General features: G+C 41.0%; 1 protein-coding gene and 1 long non-coding RNA gene across 6 annotated transcripts in view; one reads left to right on the forward strand and one right to left on the reverse strand.

The window, feature by feature from the left end:
- abca2 (ATP-binding cassette, sub-family A (ABC1), member 2) overlaps nucleotides 1-2626 on the reverse strand; it is an 87779-nt gene extending 85153 nt beyond the window's left edge. For all 5 annotated transcript variants that reach the window (XM_041999437.1, XM_041999436.1, XM_041999435.1 and 2 more), the window contains exon 1: nucleotides 2499-2626. In XM_041999437.1, coding sequence (XP_041855371.1) covers nucleotides 2499-2564 — 66 coding nt within the window. In that variant the 5' untranslated portion in view covers nucleotides 2565-2626. The remainder of the gene's footprint in view (nucleotides 1-2498) is intronic.
- Nucleotides 2627-14432: 11806 nt separating this feature from the next.
- On the forward strand, nucleotides 14433-15831 carry LOC121649329. The gene is made up of 3 exons (XR_006012095.1): nucleotides 14433-14634; nucleotides 15217-15370; nucleotides 15490-15831. It is a non-coding gene; the product is annotated as an uncharacterized LOC121649329 (long non-coding RNA).
- Nucleotides 15832-17559: the final 1728 nt, after the last annotated feature.

The following is a 17559-nucleotide window of genomic DNA, read 5'->3' on the forward strand; positions in this document are numbered from 1 at the left end:
ATTTATTTACTCTTACACAATGCTTTTTTTGTAATTGTTGTCACAATTTCTGTCAAGACAGTCTTTACTTCTCGCAACTCCTTGTCCACCTGGTTAATAGCGGTGATTGTGTCCCTTTGCACCACCCACCCAGCTGGAGCACCGCCCACCCTGGCGCGCCCAGCAACTAGAAAGAAATATTACTTTACACTATATCAACTGCTACCGATCTCAGGTGTATCTGTACATATTTATTTTATTAATTAAAACAAATGACTAAATTAAGGGCATCATTACCATAATTTAGCAGACACTTTTCTCCAAAGCGATTCACCACTCAGGGATTAGAAACTTTGTCTCCAGCATGGGATGAGCTACCGACTTTTTACATTTGTCAAAAGTCGGGATCTCTAACACCCTGAAAAATTCCACTTCTTTACTTTTTCCCTTACCGAGCCATCATGGAAATGATGTGATGAATATGTATGACACCTGACCATTTATAGCCACCATGTGGGTGTGGGAAGGCGTTCCCTCACATGCTGATCCAGCACCATACCAAACCAGGACCTTGATCCGACCCCGAACCACCAGGACGCTGATCCAGCACCATACCAAACCAGGACCTTGATCCGACCCCGAACCACCAGGATCCTGATCCAGCACCATACCAAACCAGGACCCTGAGCCGACCTGTACTAAACCAGGTTAACACGTAGCTTCTTTTCTGCTCAGTAAAATCTGAAGTTGTGAATGTAACTCTGTATTGTAGAACTTATGAGGGTTTCCACATTAATCCTGGTTCTATTTATTTTATCTATACCATCGTTTACACGCATAATTGGTGCGTTTCCAGGGGTCATGCAGATCCATCGCTTAACGCAGCACACAGTGCAATACCACCGGAAACCACGGGGGCAGTGTTAAACAGTATTGCTGACATGCAACCAATGAAAGAAATAAACCATAGAAGAAGAAAAGGACCAGGAGAGAAAAGAAGATGACAATGGAAAGAACAACCTTAGACATGGAGGGAGCTTGTAAAGAAATGCTGTGTGAGTGTGTTGCGCATTTGCAAACATCTTTAGAGCAGTGCATGTCTAAAAATGATGTCAGAACGCAGCTGTAAACTCTGAACTCAGCACTGCTCACTAGTGGATGAACTGACTCCATAACCATGTCTGCTCAAAAGAGCATGGAAGTATGAAGGGCAGCGACGTAAGACAACGCTTGAAATGGACGTACCTATTATGTGTGTAAGGGAGCATCAACAAGCTTTTATCCAGTTACTAGTGGATCCAGGAAAAAAAAAAAACAAAACAAAACAAAAAAAAAAAAAACAGGGGAGGAGCTCAGGGATGAACATGGTGGCAGTGGCCACTTGGTGATACAGATCATTAATGAGGTTTTATTGCTCATGTGTCTAATGTAAACACAGTAAACACAGGAGCAGTGGATGTGAGTTTATGGTAGAGAGAACAGTAAAAATCCAGCTCTGCCCCTGAACTCAAACAGCTCCCCTGGCTAAATGATCCCACCACAGGCCTGAAAGCCTGGAGAAAAAAAAGACTTAACTCATAAAAAACTGTCAGCTATCCTGTCACAGCTGACAGCTGTTAGAGAATATGATGCTTAACTGGCTAAACAAAAAAAAAAAAAAAAAAAAAAGAATTCTGTACAAGCTGACAAAGGTAATGGAAGATCCTTCACACCCTCTACACAACGCCGTGACGAAACAACAGAGTGTGTTCAGTGGGAGGCTTGTTCAAGTCCGATGCAAGACAGAGAGATACAGAAGATCCTTCCTTCCAGCAGCTATCAGGCTGAAGAACAAAGCCCTTAATTAATTAATGTGATTGTTTTACTAAAAAATTACTACTACTACAATATTGAATTTCCCTTTGGGATTAATAAAGTATTTTTCATTCATTCATTCATTCATTTCCCGCTTTATTAAGAGGAAAAAGTGGGAAATATCGGCACTAAAATGTCTGATTCTTGCAAAATTTCCATTCTTCGTGTTAATTCTGCCTCTTTTCCACAACGACTGTCCATAAAGAGCTCGGCAGCAAGGATAAGACGAGAGCTTTACAAATACCGTAATTAATGATAAAATATAAAACTATGGACGGCGGGTGAAAACCGGCCGTAAAAAACAGACAGAAACAGGTCCCAAGAGAATATGCTGACAGGTCTCCATAACAGTAGAGCTGCAACTTCTCCAATAACAACAACCTGTATGCCTGCTCCGTCACCTCCCTCTTCCCGGTGAGGGGAAGCCGACAGGAGAGCCTCCCATCCCGGTCCTGCTCAGCCAGCTACCTGCGGAGCTGTTTTCCTGCCTGATGCCATCGTTTCCAGATGGACAGGTGCCGACAGACTCAGCCCAAATAACAGCTGCGACAAATGCAGGAGGAAGAGGAGGAAGAGGAGGCTGAGCCGCCGCCCGTCTGCTCTCCAAACACACCGACAACCACATGACTTCTTCCCCATTTCTCCATTTTCTCTGTTTATCTTACCGGCCCCCTCCTCTTCAGGGAGATGTTCTTCCACAGGAGGAGGTGGAGCTGGTGCAGGAACCCCATGTTGCTTCAGATTCTGTCCGCCTGCGGCGGCCTGTAGCTGGATCCAAACAACCGGTGGATGTCGGTCCTGTTTCCGGGCATTCCGTCCGTCTCAAGCTGTCGGGTTCAGTCGGTGATGAAGGACATGACGCGAGCTCATTCAGTATGGAAAGCCGTTTTAGCCAAAAACGTGCGTCCAAATGCGCCTTCTGAGCGCGTGCTCGACGCGTTCCGAGCGCGTTCACGATGCGTTCTGAACGCGCTCAGAACACCTTAACCTGGAAAACGCGTTAATTCATTTGCTGAGTCGCTCCCATTGGCTGAGGACTCTGGGTTAAGCCATTTGTTTTAAAATCGTGGAGCTTGCAGACTGTAACACCATCAGATGTTGGCAGTGTCATCAGTAGGTTTTATTATTGTTATAATTATTGACACCCTATGCCATCGGTTGTTTAGTTTTTTGCTATTAGAGATAGAAAAAAAATACACAACAAATGAACAATAAAAAATAAATTATTTTTAAACGGTCAGTGTAATTGATCTTTTTTTTTTACTTTCACTTTGACATACGTTCCTAAATAGAAGAGCCAGTTTGCTTCTTCAATGACTACTGAAGTCTTATATTTGCCATTTCTTTTCTATGACAGCTTGCAGCATCTAAACAAGCAGTCCAGCTACCAGCTCCAGCTGATGGGAATACTTTCCTAGCTGGAGCTGTTATTCCGAAAATAACCAGCAGATGGAAGCATCCCGTCTGTAGAGGATCAGCAACCTGCTACTTGTTTACTGTTTAATCGAATCAAATCAAATTTTATTTATATAGCACTTTTCATACACAAAGTAACACAAAATGCTGTACATAATAAAAACAATTCATGCATATTAAAAACAAAATTTAAAAGCCTTCACACATCAAAGAATGAGTGAATGGATCAAAGAATAAAAAGGCACAATCATACACAAACTCACACTCATACAAACCAAGCACATGCACAAACATGAACTCCATCACTAATAACTGTCTCTGAAAAAAATAAATAAATAAAATGAAAACATCTGGCTTGACTCTGCTGTGAGGAAACAATATCTTGGGGATCCATTCACACTGGACGCCAACCCACCCATGACCACAGAGGGCGCCACCACAGGAACCACCCAGGTGAGGAGAGGCTGGGGTCCACACCACAGCCACAGGGCTGCAGTGCAGGACCCCCAGCCACCCAGACAAGGGTAGTCACCATGGCAACAACCCCACAGACAGAGCAGGCAGAGCCACCGGTGTGAAGGCTCAATAGGAGGAAACAACAATAAAAACAAAATTAAATACACTTGTAAACAATAAGAACTGATAAGGGGGACAAACTTAAAGGAGTTCAGGAAAAATATAAATAAAATAAAATAAAAGTGTTTATAAAAATTGTACTTGTCTTGGTTTGAAATTGGAAGACCTTTTTTTTCTTTTAAAGGAGAACTGAAAACCTGCTTAAGGACAGTGACTGTGTCAAGACCTTTCTATTTGTTTCAAACTTAAATGGCCGTTCTTCATGTCTAAAAACCTGACTAATTTCTTTAATCTTACACTAATTATCTACTGAGACATACTAGAGCCAATCACCAGAATCAACTAAATAAATACTTGAGCCTTTCACCCCAAATGATTTGACAGAGGGAATTTCTGATTTGTACTGTATATATTTGTCTTTTTCCCATTTGTACTGATCTGATTTTATGCATACTTGTCTCTAATCTTCACGTTTATTTCAGTACTCTTCTTCAAACTTGATTCTGGTCCAGTAGTTGTGTTATCCCGATGTATATTAACTACAACACAAGTGCCATAATTGCTCTCAAGATGGCCAAAACAAATCTGTACATGATATACAAAGACTATCCATGACACGTTTAATTTTTCTTATCTTCAAATGATGCACATGTGGACACTGAAGTTCAGATTAAAGTGAACAATCACTGGTGGTAATCGTTTATTTTAACAACAACAGTTGCCATATTTCTGCACACAAATGCAATTATTGCTTCAAAATGTCAAGGACACTTTGGAGAACATCGATGGTCAAACTGCCAACTGGTTCTGCCAATGGAGCGATCGTTTGCAGCTGCTTTTAATTGGGAGAAAACTGGTTGGCAGAAACAGTGATTACGTGCGGCCAGCTAAGAGGAGGAGCAGCAGGTCTACCCTGTGTGTTGGCGCTGGACTGAAATATTTCAGCCATGGCTGTGAGCTGATGTGTTTGCTGTTGTAGGCACCCCTGGACAAAAATCTGCATTGGTGTATTATGACCAGATGTCCTTAAACCATGATTGTTCCACTGTCCTCTGGAGAGATCTAGGTCCCGATTTATTCTGGGCAAGTACACATAATGAAGGGCCCACATATGTAAGTCACTGCTGCAGTCTATGATCCCTTCCTGCTCACGAAAGGAGAAGACCTGATGGTCCACATTTGTCAGGGCCCGGCAACGTCTCCTCCGAGTCTTTCAGTTCGCTGGTTGTGCACACTCTGCCCTCTCAACACACTTCCTCGCTCCATGTTCATGAAGAGACCAATGTCATTGTTCTTCCCTCCCTGGTCACACCTGACACGTGAAGGTGCACCATGGCTTGCAATCCGCTCGACAAAGAGCTCAAAGACAGTGCTGCTCCTGTTGTTACCTGATACATGCAAAAAGACGACCAGTCTGCTGAATCCACAGATTCCACCATAGATAACAACTCTCCACCTAAAGAGACATAAATAAAGCCCATCGACAACTTCTCCTACATTGCTGCAGCATGACCTGGTTGCATTTTCAACTTCTTAACTAGACCTGATAAGCTTATGGTTTCCATCAATGTGCCACAGTAAATTGAGGCCATCGACACTGTAGGTTCTTCTGTGTAGACGGTGTGCTAACACCCTTTATGCGGCTCTAGCTGGTTTTACATGAATCCTACTCTCCCTCACTCTTCTTCTTCTCTGCACACAAAAGCCAGTAGCAACCAATCTTACCCGAACAGAACTGGCTCCCAATTCTTCGTTCTCACCAACCATCATTGATAAGTACAGTTTACTGTGTGAACAACAATATGACTTTAGAAAAAATCTAAACACTTCACTGGCACTAATGGAATTTATTGAACAGATAACAGATGCAATTGATAGAAGAGAATATACAGTTGGTGTATTTTTGGATTTGCAGAAGGCGTTTGATACGGTTGATCATAATTTACTTCTTGGAAAATTACATGGCTATGGAATCCGTGGTGTTGCACTTGAATGGTTACGGAGTTATTTAGAGAACCGATATCAATTTGTACATGTAAATAATACGGATTCAGAGTTATTACAGGTATCATGTGGGGTACCACAGGGCTCTGTACTAGGCCCTTTATTGTTTATAATGTTTATTAATGATTTGTGTCCTGTTTCCAAGTTGTTAAAGTGCATTTTATTTGCTGATGATACAACTTTCTTTTGTAGTGGAGACAACTTAAAACAGCTTCTGGACACAGTGGAAAAAGAGTTTGAGTTAATTAACCAATGGTTTGTTGTCAACAAATTATACATTCACTTTGGGAAAACAAAATGTATGATATTTGCAAATCATACATCAAATAGTTACAAAAAAATTAAAATAATAAATCAAGAAATTGACATAGTTACAGAAATTAAGTTTTTAGGAGTTATTGTAGACCATAATCTAAATTGTAAATCACATATAAATTATGTTAAAATCAAGATGTCAAAATCTATTGCAATACTGTACAAAGTAAAGGACTATCTGTGTCAGAAATCGCTTTTTATTCTATATAACTCATTGATTGTTCCATATATGACCTATTGTGAAGGGATATGGGGAAATACTTACCACACAAACACAAATTCAGTTTTTCTACTGCAAAAGAAGGCCATACGTATAATTTGTAAAAAAAAAGTATTATGAACCAACAAATCCACTATTCATTCAGTTACACATACTGAAATTCAGAGATCTAGTAGATTACAACACAATTCAAATCATGTATAAAGTTAATAATAATCAAATGCCATTCTGTATCCAGAGGCTGTTTAAAAAGAGGGAGAAATGTTATGAACTTAGAGGAAATTAAATGTTTAGCAAACCCAGGGTACGGACAAATGTCAAGTTTCACTGTATATCTGTCACTGGTCTCAAATTGTGGAACAATTGTTCTGATGACTTAAAAATGAGTTCTACTTAGAAATCACTTAAAAGAAAGTACATAAATTATATAATAATGAAGTATCATAATAAATGACATGCAAAAGATTTTGTGGGTAAATTTTTTTTTTTCACATGTTGCTCTTATTAGCAATTGTGGTAATGATGTAAATCTTTTTTCAATGTCAATTTAGTAAATTATAGCAAATTGTTAACATTGTTTTAGTAATGGGTAGGCATTTTATAAGCTACTAGCTTCAGCCTACACCCTTTCGGTCTTTGTTTTTTTTTTTTTTTTTTTTTCCTTTCTGTAATATGTTTTATTTACTTTCACTATTCCGAAATAAATAAATAAATAAATCTCCCCGACTATCTCATCAAAGCTCCGATCAGAAACGTTTGTGAATGTCCTCTGTCTCAAACAGAATAGCCTAACAGGGGAGAGAAAACATGAAAAGCTTGACTTAATTTCCAAGTCTTGTTAACCCAGACCCACATCCATTGAGTTATTTCAGTGCTCACTTCACAGAGAAGATAAAAATAAACAAAAAGGAAAAAATGACCACTATGCACACCAGGCAATATACATGTTTGTTGCAGTCACAGAGACAGACATTTAAATGGAGGCACAATCTTTCCACAAAAAAAGCTATTGTCTTCAGCAAACACACCTGGACTGTATAGTATCTGTTAAAAACCCAAGGAAGTGAGGATTAATCAAAATTAAATTACAAAGCTTATACATCAGGATACATCAGGAGGAATGAATGGCAAAGGAGGAGAGTTATAAGAACATCTGAACAACATGCATAGACCAGATGGGACAGCATCAGTTACCATGGAGAATTCTCTAGGTGTTGCTGGTACAGTATGTCTCATAAGAAATTCAGACTAATTATACAACAGCCCTTCTTTTTAAATAACTGACTGAGGCTGTGGTCAAGATTGATCAATCGGTCTTTGTCAGGTGACGCTTGTGACTGCCGCAGTGTATTGTGGGTCGAATCGCCATTTTGCATGGTCGCTTGTAAACAATAGTAAATGGTAAATGGTCTGTATTTATATAGCGCCTTTACCTAAAATGCTTTGCAATATACATCAATACTAAATCACATGAAAAACAAATGGTAGAAAAGTTGGCCATATTAGACTTTTCCCACTTGGAAAAGAGGCTTGAGAAAGTAACAAGGAGGCGTTGAATGGGCTGGGTAGCAGCGGTGAGAGTGAAGGACATCACTTTCAACACGGATCTCCCTTCATGTGTGTTTGCTCTTGCCATTTTTATAAAGGCAAGAAGGAGAGGTTTTTTTGTTGTTTTGTTTAAGTAAAGTTACTTTTTCTTTGTAAAGTTGCTATAATCACATTGGCTAACCTCACTTGTAAACTACAGGCAAACAGGGAGGGCGAGAAATGGGTTTGTGTTCGATCAGTGTTTATTTTATTTAATCATCTTTTATCAACAGGGCACAGAGTGAATAATTTTAAATGTACAGATAAAGAACAAGAATGCATAATAACAAATACGTATCAATGCATAAGATTTTCTCTTGTGCTCTGAGAGACCTGATTGGATGGTTAACTGGTGTGATTACATGGTTAGATTGTGAAATGTAAATGGAAGCATCTAATGTTCACTAGCTTTTACACAAAACCAAGCATGTGATTGCAGATCAACCAGCTTATGAAATGATGGAGACTAACCTGGATTCCTTCAGCAGGAACTTAATAAGTGCAGAATGTCTGATGGTTTCTTTGGAGATGATGATGAAAAAATAAACTACTATACAGGTCTGGCAAATGTGCTTTTTTAAATCACAAGGCAACAAGTTTCTGGTTTTAGATCAAACACAATTTACTTTTACAGGTGTTGCATTTCCACATTGCATACACACTGGTTGTTGGGTGAAGTAAAACTGTTTAAAAAGAAAAGAACATACTGCTCCAAGGGCTCCTAATTCTTTCCTCTACATAAAAAGAGTTTGCAGCTTCAAACAATTGGTCCCGTCCCTCCATGAACACAATATGCCTTAGTGACCCCAACAGAGATAGACTCCCAGCAGCCTTCTCAACAGCGGCTCTGGCCTCCATGAGATCTGCTGCATCACTTATCATTGTGACAAGAGTGAAGCTGTTGGTTTAAGTAAATTTAAAACATTTATTTACAAAGTCTGCACAAACTGACAGTGGTATCACCTTTTTTTGCTTCTCCCTGAGGCATGGGCGTAATTTTAGGGGGGGGACACAGGGGACATGTCCCCTGTACTTTTTCAAAAGGCTGTTTTGGTCCCCTACACTTTTTACTGTCCAAAAACGATGTTTCGCTTTAGTAAACAGACACGTCCAGCAGTTGGACCAAGCAGAAAACGGCTGCTCAAGCTGAAGCCTGTCTCCTCTGTCTCTCCACATTATTAGCCAACGGTCAGGAGTCCTTGTTAATTTGCGACTGGAAGTTGGGCATCTGTTCTGCCTGGGTCATGTCAGCTGGAAGGATTTAATATCAGAAGTTTCATTTACATTTACGTTTGAATCTGTGTCCCTGTGGGTATGCATGTTTGGTAATTTGATGCAGCCAGGATGTCTAAAAAAAAAATAAAAGTGGACATAAGAGACTTCCTTAAAAGTCAAAGTGTAAGTTACACAAAGAAATGCGTTACACCCATCCTGCGAAACCTTCACTGGCTCCATGAAGCAGCATATCCACTTTAAGACCCTCCTCATCATTTACAAAACTCACAATAATCTTGTAAAGTGTATTCTTTTACTGGAAGTGCTGATAAATAAATCGTATTATTATATTATTATTATTATTATTATTACTATTATTAAAAAGGGAAAAATACAATACATACAAATGTGATTTTTATGCATCCAAACCAATGATAATTGTAAATATAAGTTTTTCCTCTATAACTGTATCATCAAAATTGATGACTGTTGCACCCAAATTGTCCCACTGTTCATGTGATGCATCAATATATTTTTGTCAGGTGATGGATAGTAGAGATGCAGATGTAGATGCTGGAGGAGGGAAAGTAGGAGAAGCTGGAGGAGATGGAGGAGAAGAAGCTGCAGGCTCAGAGGTGAGGTTGAAAGAATAAACATAATTGTGTTAGTGAAGCATTGTGGCAAATGTTAGCGTGATGATAATCTGGATCAGAGCTTTCAATGTTTAAACACCAGACATGCTGAGAGGCATGCTGCCTGAAGTCAGAGGTATTTTTGATCCAGTAGAGGTCCTTGTGAGGCTGTTGTTGATTGTTCCAACATGTCTGCTGAAGTGTGGAGGAGTGTCAGTGCACTGAGGAGGTTAAAGACCTAAAAAGACCTAAAAAGACCCCCCCCCCCCCGAAACTCTGACATAAAAATCCGTCCCTGCTCTGAGGTCTCCATCAGAGACTTCATCTTCATCCAGGGGGCGGGAGTTTGCATGGCCAGTTGGCAGAGGCTGTTATAAAGCCTCTCAGAGAAAAACAGAGGGGCCACCCCTCCAGGAACAAAGGCCACTGCTATCATTGTCCCAAATGTCTTATACAACCCTATCTGCAATGCTAAGATACAGAAAAAGATAATTGAGAAAACAACTAGATCATAAAAACAGACTTTAAAAACACAACAGAGGGAACACAAAAGTACTGACCATGGCTGTCCAAAGAGAGATTTTGGATGACTCGGGGCCATTAAAGAGGGTACTTTTTTGATGGCCCTCAAAAGGAGTCTGAAAAATTCCCTCGAGGGCCCATCCTTATCAACCGCACCCTCCACCTGCATAGAGTAATCCAGAAACACAAGGCTTAGCCTTGTCTCAGGATGGAAGGTTCGGCGATGGAATGGTCGCAGTGCTGCTTCTACGAGGGCACTGCGACAGACATTGACCATGTTGTCTCTTGGTATGTCAAAGTGGCGGACTTGTGCAGCGAGGCCTTCAAACAAGTCTTTCAACTGTGGTGTACAGGGAGGGGTACATAAAATATATTTAGTACCATTCAGAAACCAAAATTATATTTTACCCATCACCAATGATTTTTGGTGCATGAATTATCATAACATCTCATTATTCATTATTAATAACATTAAATTAAACTAACCCCTCTGTTTGCACAATAGTGCTCATATAAACTTTATTTATATACCACTTTTCATACATTAAATGCAACACAAAGTTCATCATAATAGTGAAACAGCCCCTCACTCACACCACAAGACATAGACCCACGCATACACATGCACACACACGCACCTGCTCATGCATACATAGCACATAATAAAAAGGCCACCGAGAAACCAGGTGAGGAAGAACCACCCATCCACGAGGGTCAACACAGTCTGCGTACTCACGGAGTGCTGCCAGGGACCACTCCGACCCAGAAAGACCAGGGAACACTCCACAAACAATGTAGAGTTCACCAGTCCCATTAAGAAGTGATTTTCCTCATTAGAGGATCAACTGGCATCTCAGTCTGTCCAGTGATGACATCTGAAGCATGCACGACAAATGGTCTAACAAATGGTGTCATATTCTTACTTACAGGAGCATGATTTTATCAAGAGGGAAATTTCACGTGGCCACTAGGTGGCGCTATAGTCGTTTTTCATGTACAAACATGTTCAGGGTGGAACTCTAATGACAGTAATAATATGCCGAATTTCATCAGTGTGAGTCAAAGCAGCGATTGGGGTTGATATCCATCCATCCATCCATCCATTTTCTTCCGCTTATCCGGAGTCGGGTCGTGGGGGCAGCTGCCTAAGCAGGGAAACCCAGACTTTCCTCTCCCCGGCCACATTCACCAGCTCATCCAAAGGGATCCCGAGGCGTTCCCAGGCCAGCCGAGAGATGTAGTCTGTCCAGCGTACATGTGTCCTGGGACGTGCCCGGAACACCTCACCAGGGAGGCGTCCAGGAGGCATCCTAACCAGATGCCCGAGCCACCTCATCTGGCTCCTCTCGATGTGGAGGAGAAGCGGCTCTACTCTGAGCCCCTCCCGGATCACCGAGCTTCTCACCCTATCTCTAAGGGAGAGCCCGGACACCCTGCGGAGGAAACTCATTTCAGCCCCTTGTATTCGAGATCTCGTTCTTTCGGTCATTACCCACAGCTCATGACCATAGGTGAGGGTAGGAACGTAGATCGACCGGTAAATCGAGAGCTTTGCCTTTTGGCTCAGCTCCTTCTTCACCACGACAGACCGATGCAGAGCCCGCATCACTGCGGATGCCGCACCGATCCGCCTGTCGATCTCCCGCTCCATCCTTCCCTCACTCGTGAACAAGACCCCAAGATATGTAAACTCCTCCACTTGGGGCAGGACCCCATCGCAGACCCGGAGAGAGCACTCCACCCTTTTCCGGCTGAGGACCATGGTCTCGGACTTGGAGGTGCTGATTCTCATCCCAGCCATTTCACACTCGGCTGCGAATCGCTCCAGTGAGAGCTGAAGATCACGGCCCGATGAAGCCAACAGAACCACGTCATCCGCAAAGAGCAGAGACCCAATCCTGAGGCCACCGAACCGGACCCCCCCTACACCTCGGCTGCGCCTAGAAATTCTTTCTTATTGGGGCTGATAGATTAAATAATTATAGGAGACGCTACAGAGGCCAAACAGAGTGGCTGGCTCCAAAACAGTCAATCCCCACAGACTCCCATGTTAAAAAGACCAACTTCACAGCAGAAATAAACATGTTTAAAGCCTGGTACAAAAATCCATTTTAGAATTAATAAGTCAAGTTTACATTCATGACAACTGTGAGGAGGGTGAATTTTTTTCTAACTCACCTGTTTGGATGTTAATAAATCTTGAAATTCGGCATAATTAGGGGCGTGTCCTTTTGATTGACAGGTATCCAATATCTGTGGCAAGAAGGGAGAGTGCAGCACAACTGCGGTTTTTAGCAGCTAACAGTGCGCCGTAGCTTTAGCCCGCCTACCTTCGTTAGCCGGTTAGCTCACGTTGGATCCAGTGGCTCAGTTAGCTCTTAGCTACAGGCAGCTCAGCATTTGATAGACGTCAATCATCCACCCCCACCTTCACAGTCCCCCTCTCAGCTCCGCCACTTTGCCCATTTTTGGATTTTCCGGGAGCGACAGCAGGCGTGACACTGCCAAGATGGCGATGGTAGGAACCGCCCAACGTGCTTCACTTTTGCTCTTCAGAAACCTACGGTTGACATCACGGAGGCTCTGTCCATCTTTTATATACAATCTATGGTTCTACCAGCTTAAATTAATATGCCAGAAAATAGTTTAAAAAGCTTGTCAAATAAAGTTTGATTTGATTTGATGAAGGCAGTGTTAAAAATTTGTTTATAAAAAGAATGGCTCACAAATGAACGGCTCACAACTGTGAATTGGTTCCCATCGTTCATTTTAAAGAGTCGTTCAAAAGAATTGATTTGTTCATGAACGTCACATCTCTAGTTGCTTGCATTTGTGCAGTAAAGTTTTGGTTTTTGCAGTTTTCTGGTGGTTTTTTTGTACATGACCTGTGTGAAATAACTTTTGTTCCACTCTGTTCAGAAGTTCTCCTGCCAATCCGCTGTCTCTGATGACTGCACTGTTTTTTGCTTGCTCGACTGTCACTCTTTCGTGATTTCAAGGCTTCTCATCTGCTTTTGGGTCCTCACAGCTTCCATTATGACAAAAACAGTATTAGTCAATGATTTGATTCAATATTTTGCCCCCTTGGTGGCAGTGTGGCCTGTAGAAAATGTTTTGTTTTTCTCTCTGTAAAATAAAGCAAACATGCTGCAACCACCCACATAATTAAACCACAAAACACTGATCCAACTCTTTAATATTTTAAAAAATTCATAAGGGAGTTATCTTCAGCATAGTAGTTATCTTGCCATTCAGTGTAATTTTTATGTTATATTAATGTGTTAATGAAAAAGCACATTCGAAATAAAAATAAAACTACGGCGCCTAAAGGAATATTGTATGTAAATGTTTGATGGTAGGACCTTACATTTTAGTTTTAAATTAATGTTAGCTAGCTAGCTAAGAGTGACTTCCATAAGCTAGCTAGCTAAAAATGCACAATTTAGCTTTACCTTAAACCTCGTCATAACCCAGAAATTTGGATATAACCAGGGGTGCCAACTTTCACGTATTGGCCATGACAGTCACACAGTGAATTCTCACGCCAGTCCTCTAATTTCTCACGCTGAAACATACATCAAGAGCAATGTAAGCTAATCGGGAGGTTCGGGAAGATTTCCCAGTGGGCTGCGTTACTCTTGTGCCGGTGTCCCGGTGAAACAAATAAATGGGAACAGGCCTACGATATCATCTATCTGAGAAGAATAAATATCTATTCATCCTATACCAACTTTTACATAACTAAACTTCCAGGATATGTAGGAACTACGTCTTCTTCTTGTGCCTGCCACAGGCATGTTTGAAAAAGACGCAGCGTCGCGTCGCAGCAGAGTGGTTCAACCACTGCGTAGTGATCAGTCCAACATGGAGTGATGAGTGGAGATATTTCAGCTCCACAAACAGCAACAATGCACACTTTGATGTGTGTGTGAAGCCAACAAACTTCATTAAACATCAGAGAATCTACCATAACACACAAGCAGAGGTGATGAGGCAAAGGGAGGAGAGGAGGCGGACAGGTGCAGCTAGGGAGGAGACAGACGTTACTCAGAGTCCTCTGGTGCTGCAGGCAACTACTATTCGTAGGCTGTGCTCTGCTGTTGGCCTGAACACATTTTTATGAGACCTGTTGTTTATTTACTTATCCACAATTCTTTTTTCTTCCTAGCACACCTAGGCCTACCACATCCAAGGGTTGAAATCTGTAACTGAAGAAGAGGTGTTGGACCAAATCTGCTACCATTAGCTGATCGCCAGTCTGTCCAAAACATGGAGGAGCGGCTCAGAAATAGTGCTGACCTCAAAAACCATCTGGTAAGAATGTCATGTCAAACTATCCTTGTGAACTGGAAAACCAAAAATAATTTGTGTATTCAGCCTTATACCCATAAGCCTCCCCTTGGCAAAGCAAATTTTGTTTGGCACAACAAAGCAGCCAGACTATCATTCTGCTGCCATAATGCTGGACAGGACAGGTTAAAATAAAAGAATGTCATGTCAGTTAACCTTCTGGAGAAAAGTTATACAATGACAAACCATGTTCTTGATTAAATAGGCTTTAAATAACATTGCTGGGACATACAGTATAAAATTGAGAAACTATTTAGTATATGGGGGAAAAGGGAATCATAATTACACGGATAAATTTAACAGTTTCACGGCACCACAGGCACACTATTATCAAAGTAGTTGAAACCATAGGAAGACTGACTTCACTCTGCATCCTCATCTTTTATTTTACTTTACAAATTATTACTGTTGTGCTTACATTGCATAAATTATGCTGGTCAGACTATCAGACCAGTTCAGATTTGCTGCTGATATTTTCAAACATGTTTAAAAGAGTTAGGGCATATTGTACTGCTGATAAACTAACAAAGAAATATCAATTCACAGAGAACTGCACTGGCTCTTAAAGGAGGGGGAGACGTTAAAGAGTGTAAAGAGTGTCATGTGCAACCTTAACACTCTCTCGCCAAGAATGTCAACATGCGCGGTATAAATGGCAAGATTGGCTTCCAGCACCTGCAAATAAAGGATGTTGTAATTGGTAAGTTTGTCTTAACAAACACTGACTCCCTCAGAGACCATGCATTTTTTTATTTATTTGTTATGGCTAGATTTAAACTGGATGCACAGCTCTGAATTTTTTCTCTCTTCTTCTTTTAGAAGTCCACGGTGGGAATGATGGACTCACAGACAGCGCTGCTTCATTTGGACTTCTGTGCCCTTTGTTAATTTTTTACTAAGACTTTAACCTCCCTGATTTTATTTGTTTTCCTTTTGTTATCCTTAAGCTCACATTCTTTTAATGTATTTCAATTATTGATCTTATAATTTTATTGGGTTGAAAGCATAAAATTTTTTTCCATCCCCACTTAATGTTGTTTCCCTCTGTTCACCTTGTTCGCTCTCCAACAGTGTCACATATTATTTGATTTTTATATTGTTACTTATTATATATTGTTATTTTGAACAAGTTATTCAAATCAAAATAAATGTTATTTGTATAATTGTATCACCGTTGTTGTAGTATTTTTTAATCTAGGCTGAATATTGCACAGTTTGATTAAGGTATTCATTAGGCTGACACCTGGTGCCAGTGTGGAAACTGTTCTGGACCAGTACAGGGCCACCATTAGGCTGACATCCGATGCCAGTGTGGAAACTGTTCTGGGCCAGTACAGGGCCACCATTAGGCTGACATCCGGTGCCAGTGTGGAACCTGCTCTGGGCCAGTACAGGGCCACCATTAGGCTGACATCCGGTGCCAGTGTGGAAACTGTTCTGGGCCAGTACAGGGCCACCATTAGGCTGACATCCGATGCCAGTGTGGAAACTGTTCTGGGCCAGTACTGGGCCACCACTGTGTCTGCATCTGGCCTCAGGCTGGCCCATGTGTGGGCCACCTTTGGCAAACCAGATCTGGGCCAGCAAAGGGCCGTCATTCTTTGCGGTATGTGGGCCAGGTTTAAGTGTATTGTGTGGGCCAGAACCGGGCCAGACCAATTTTGCTACCTGGGTATAAGGTAATATCAGAGGGATAAAATGTAGAGCTGGTACGTGTAGCAATATCACTGGTGTTTGGGGAAGTTGTTTACATCTGCCTGCTGCTAGATTTAAGTTTTTGTGTTGATGTTTAAACATCAGGAGTCCCTGCAATATTAAAACTAAGGCTTCCTGTTTAGTTTAGATGTGCAGTAATAAATATCAACCACATTTCTGACAGCTTATTGGGGATCTATCTGTTGAGCCTGAAAAAAGAATTTTGTAATCAATAAGATGCCTACGGAGGCTTTAAGGGCAGGGGCGTTGCTAGACATAGGGCTCTACAGGGGCCCAGGTCCCCCATTACTCAGATGTTTTTATTATTATTAATATTATTATAAAGACCTGCTATGTTTATGAAATAAATAGCATTATGTTCCATCTGCTTCCCTTTGTTAACCCGACTGTTACTGCTGCTTCCAAACAACTGCTGCTGTAAATGGAACAATAAATAATATAAATAATAATATGGTTGTAATAGACTTTATAAAAACTTCTCTTTTTTGTGAGTTGTCAGAAAAAAGTGAAACATACAAACAGAGAATTTATAAATATTACCAAATGTATAAATGCTCATTTCCAGTAATGTGACCCTACTCTTGTGTGACTTACCAAGACTTACAGAGACTCGCCGATATATATATATATATATATATATATATATATATAAATATATATACCACTCAAATGGTGGAAGGAACATGAAGTTGCCTTTCAAGCTCTGAGCTGCCTGTACCTTTGTGTACCTGCTACCAGCTCCTCTTCCGAGAGGGTCTTCAGTTGCAGTGGGGACATGCAACCTGTCACAGGGCTTCCCTGAAACCAGACACTCTTGACAGACTTGTATTTCTTGCCCAAAATCTGTAAAAGCAAACAATTTTTTGCTTGATGTCTTGTTATTTTGCATCACTTTCTATTTTGTTATTTGCACAAGTTAAAAGATGCACTAAGATAAAAGGTGCACTGATTTAGTAATTGGGTTGTTTCACGACCTGTTTACATGTTCTCTCATTTTCCCCGAAAATTTTCAACAACACTACACACAAGACGAAGAACATCTAGTAAAGACATCATTTTAAAAAATGGCTTTACGAGCGAGCTGACCTGTCTTTTTTAAACAAAGTTCTTTTTATTAAACCATTCACAAACATTCACAAACAAACATGAAATGGGCAGACAATTAAACAATGA

This window comes from Melanotaenia boesemani, chromosome 11, assembly GCF_017639745.1.
Source record: "Melanotaenia boesemani isolate fMelBoe1 chromosome 11, fMelBoe1.pri, whole genome shotgun sequence".
Lineage (NCBI taxonomy): Eukaryota > Metazoa > Chordata > Actinopteri > Atheriniformes > Melanotaeniidae > Melanotaenia > Melanotaenia boesemani.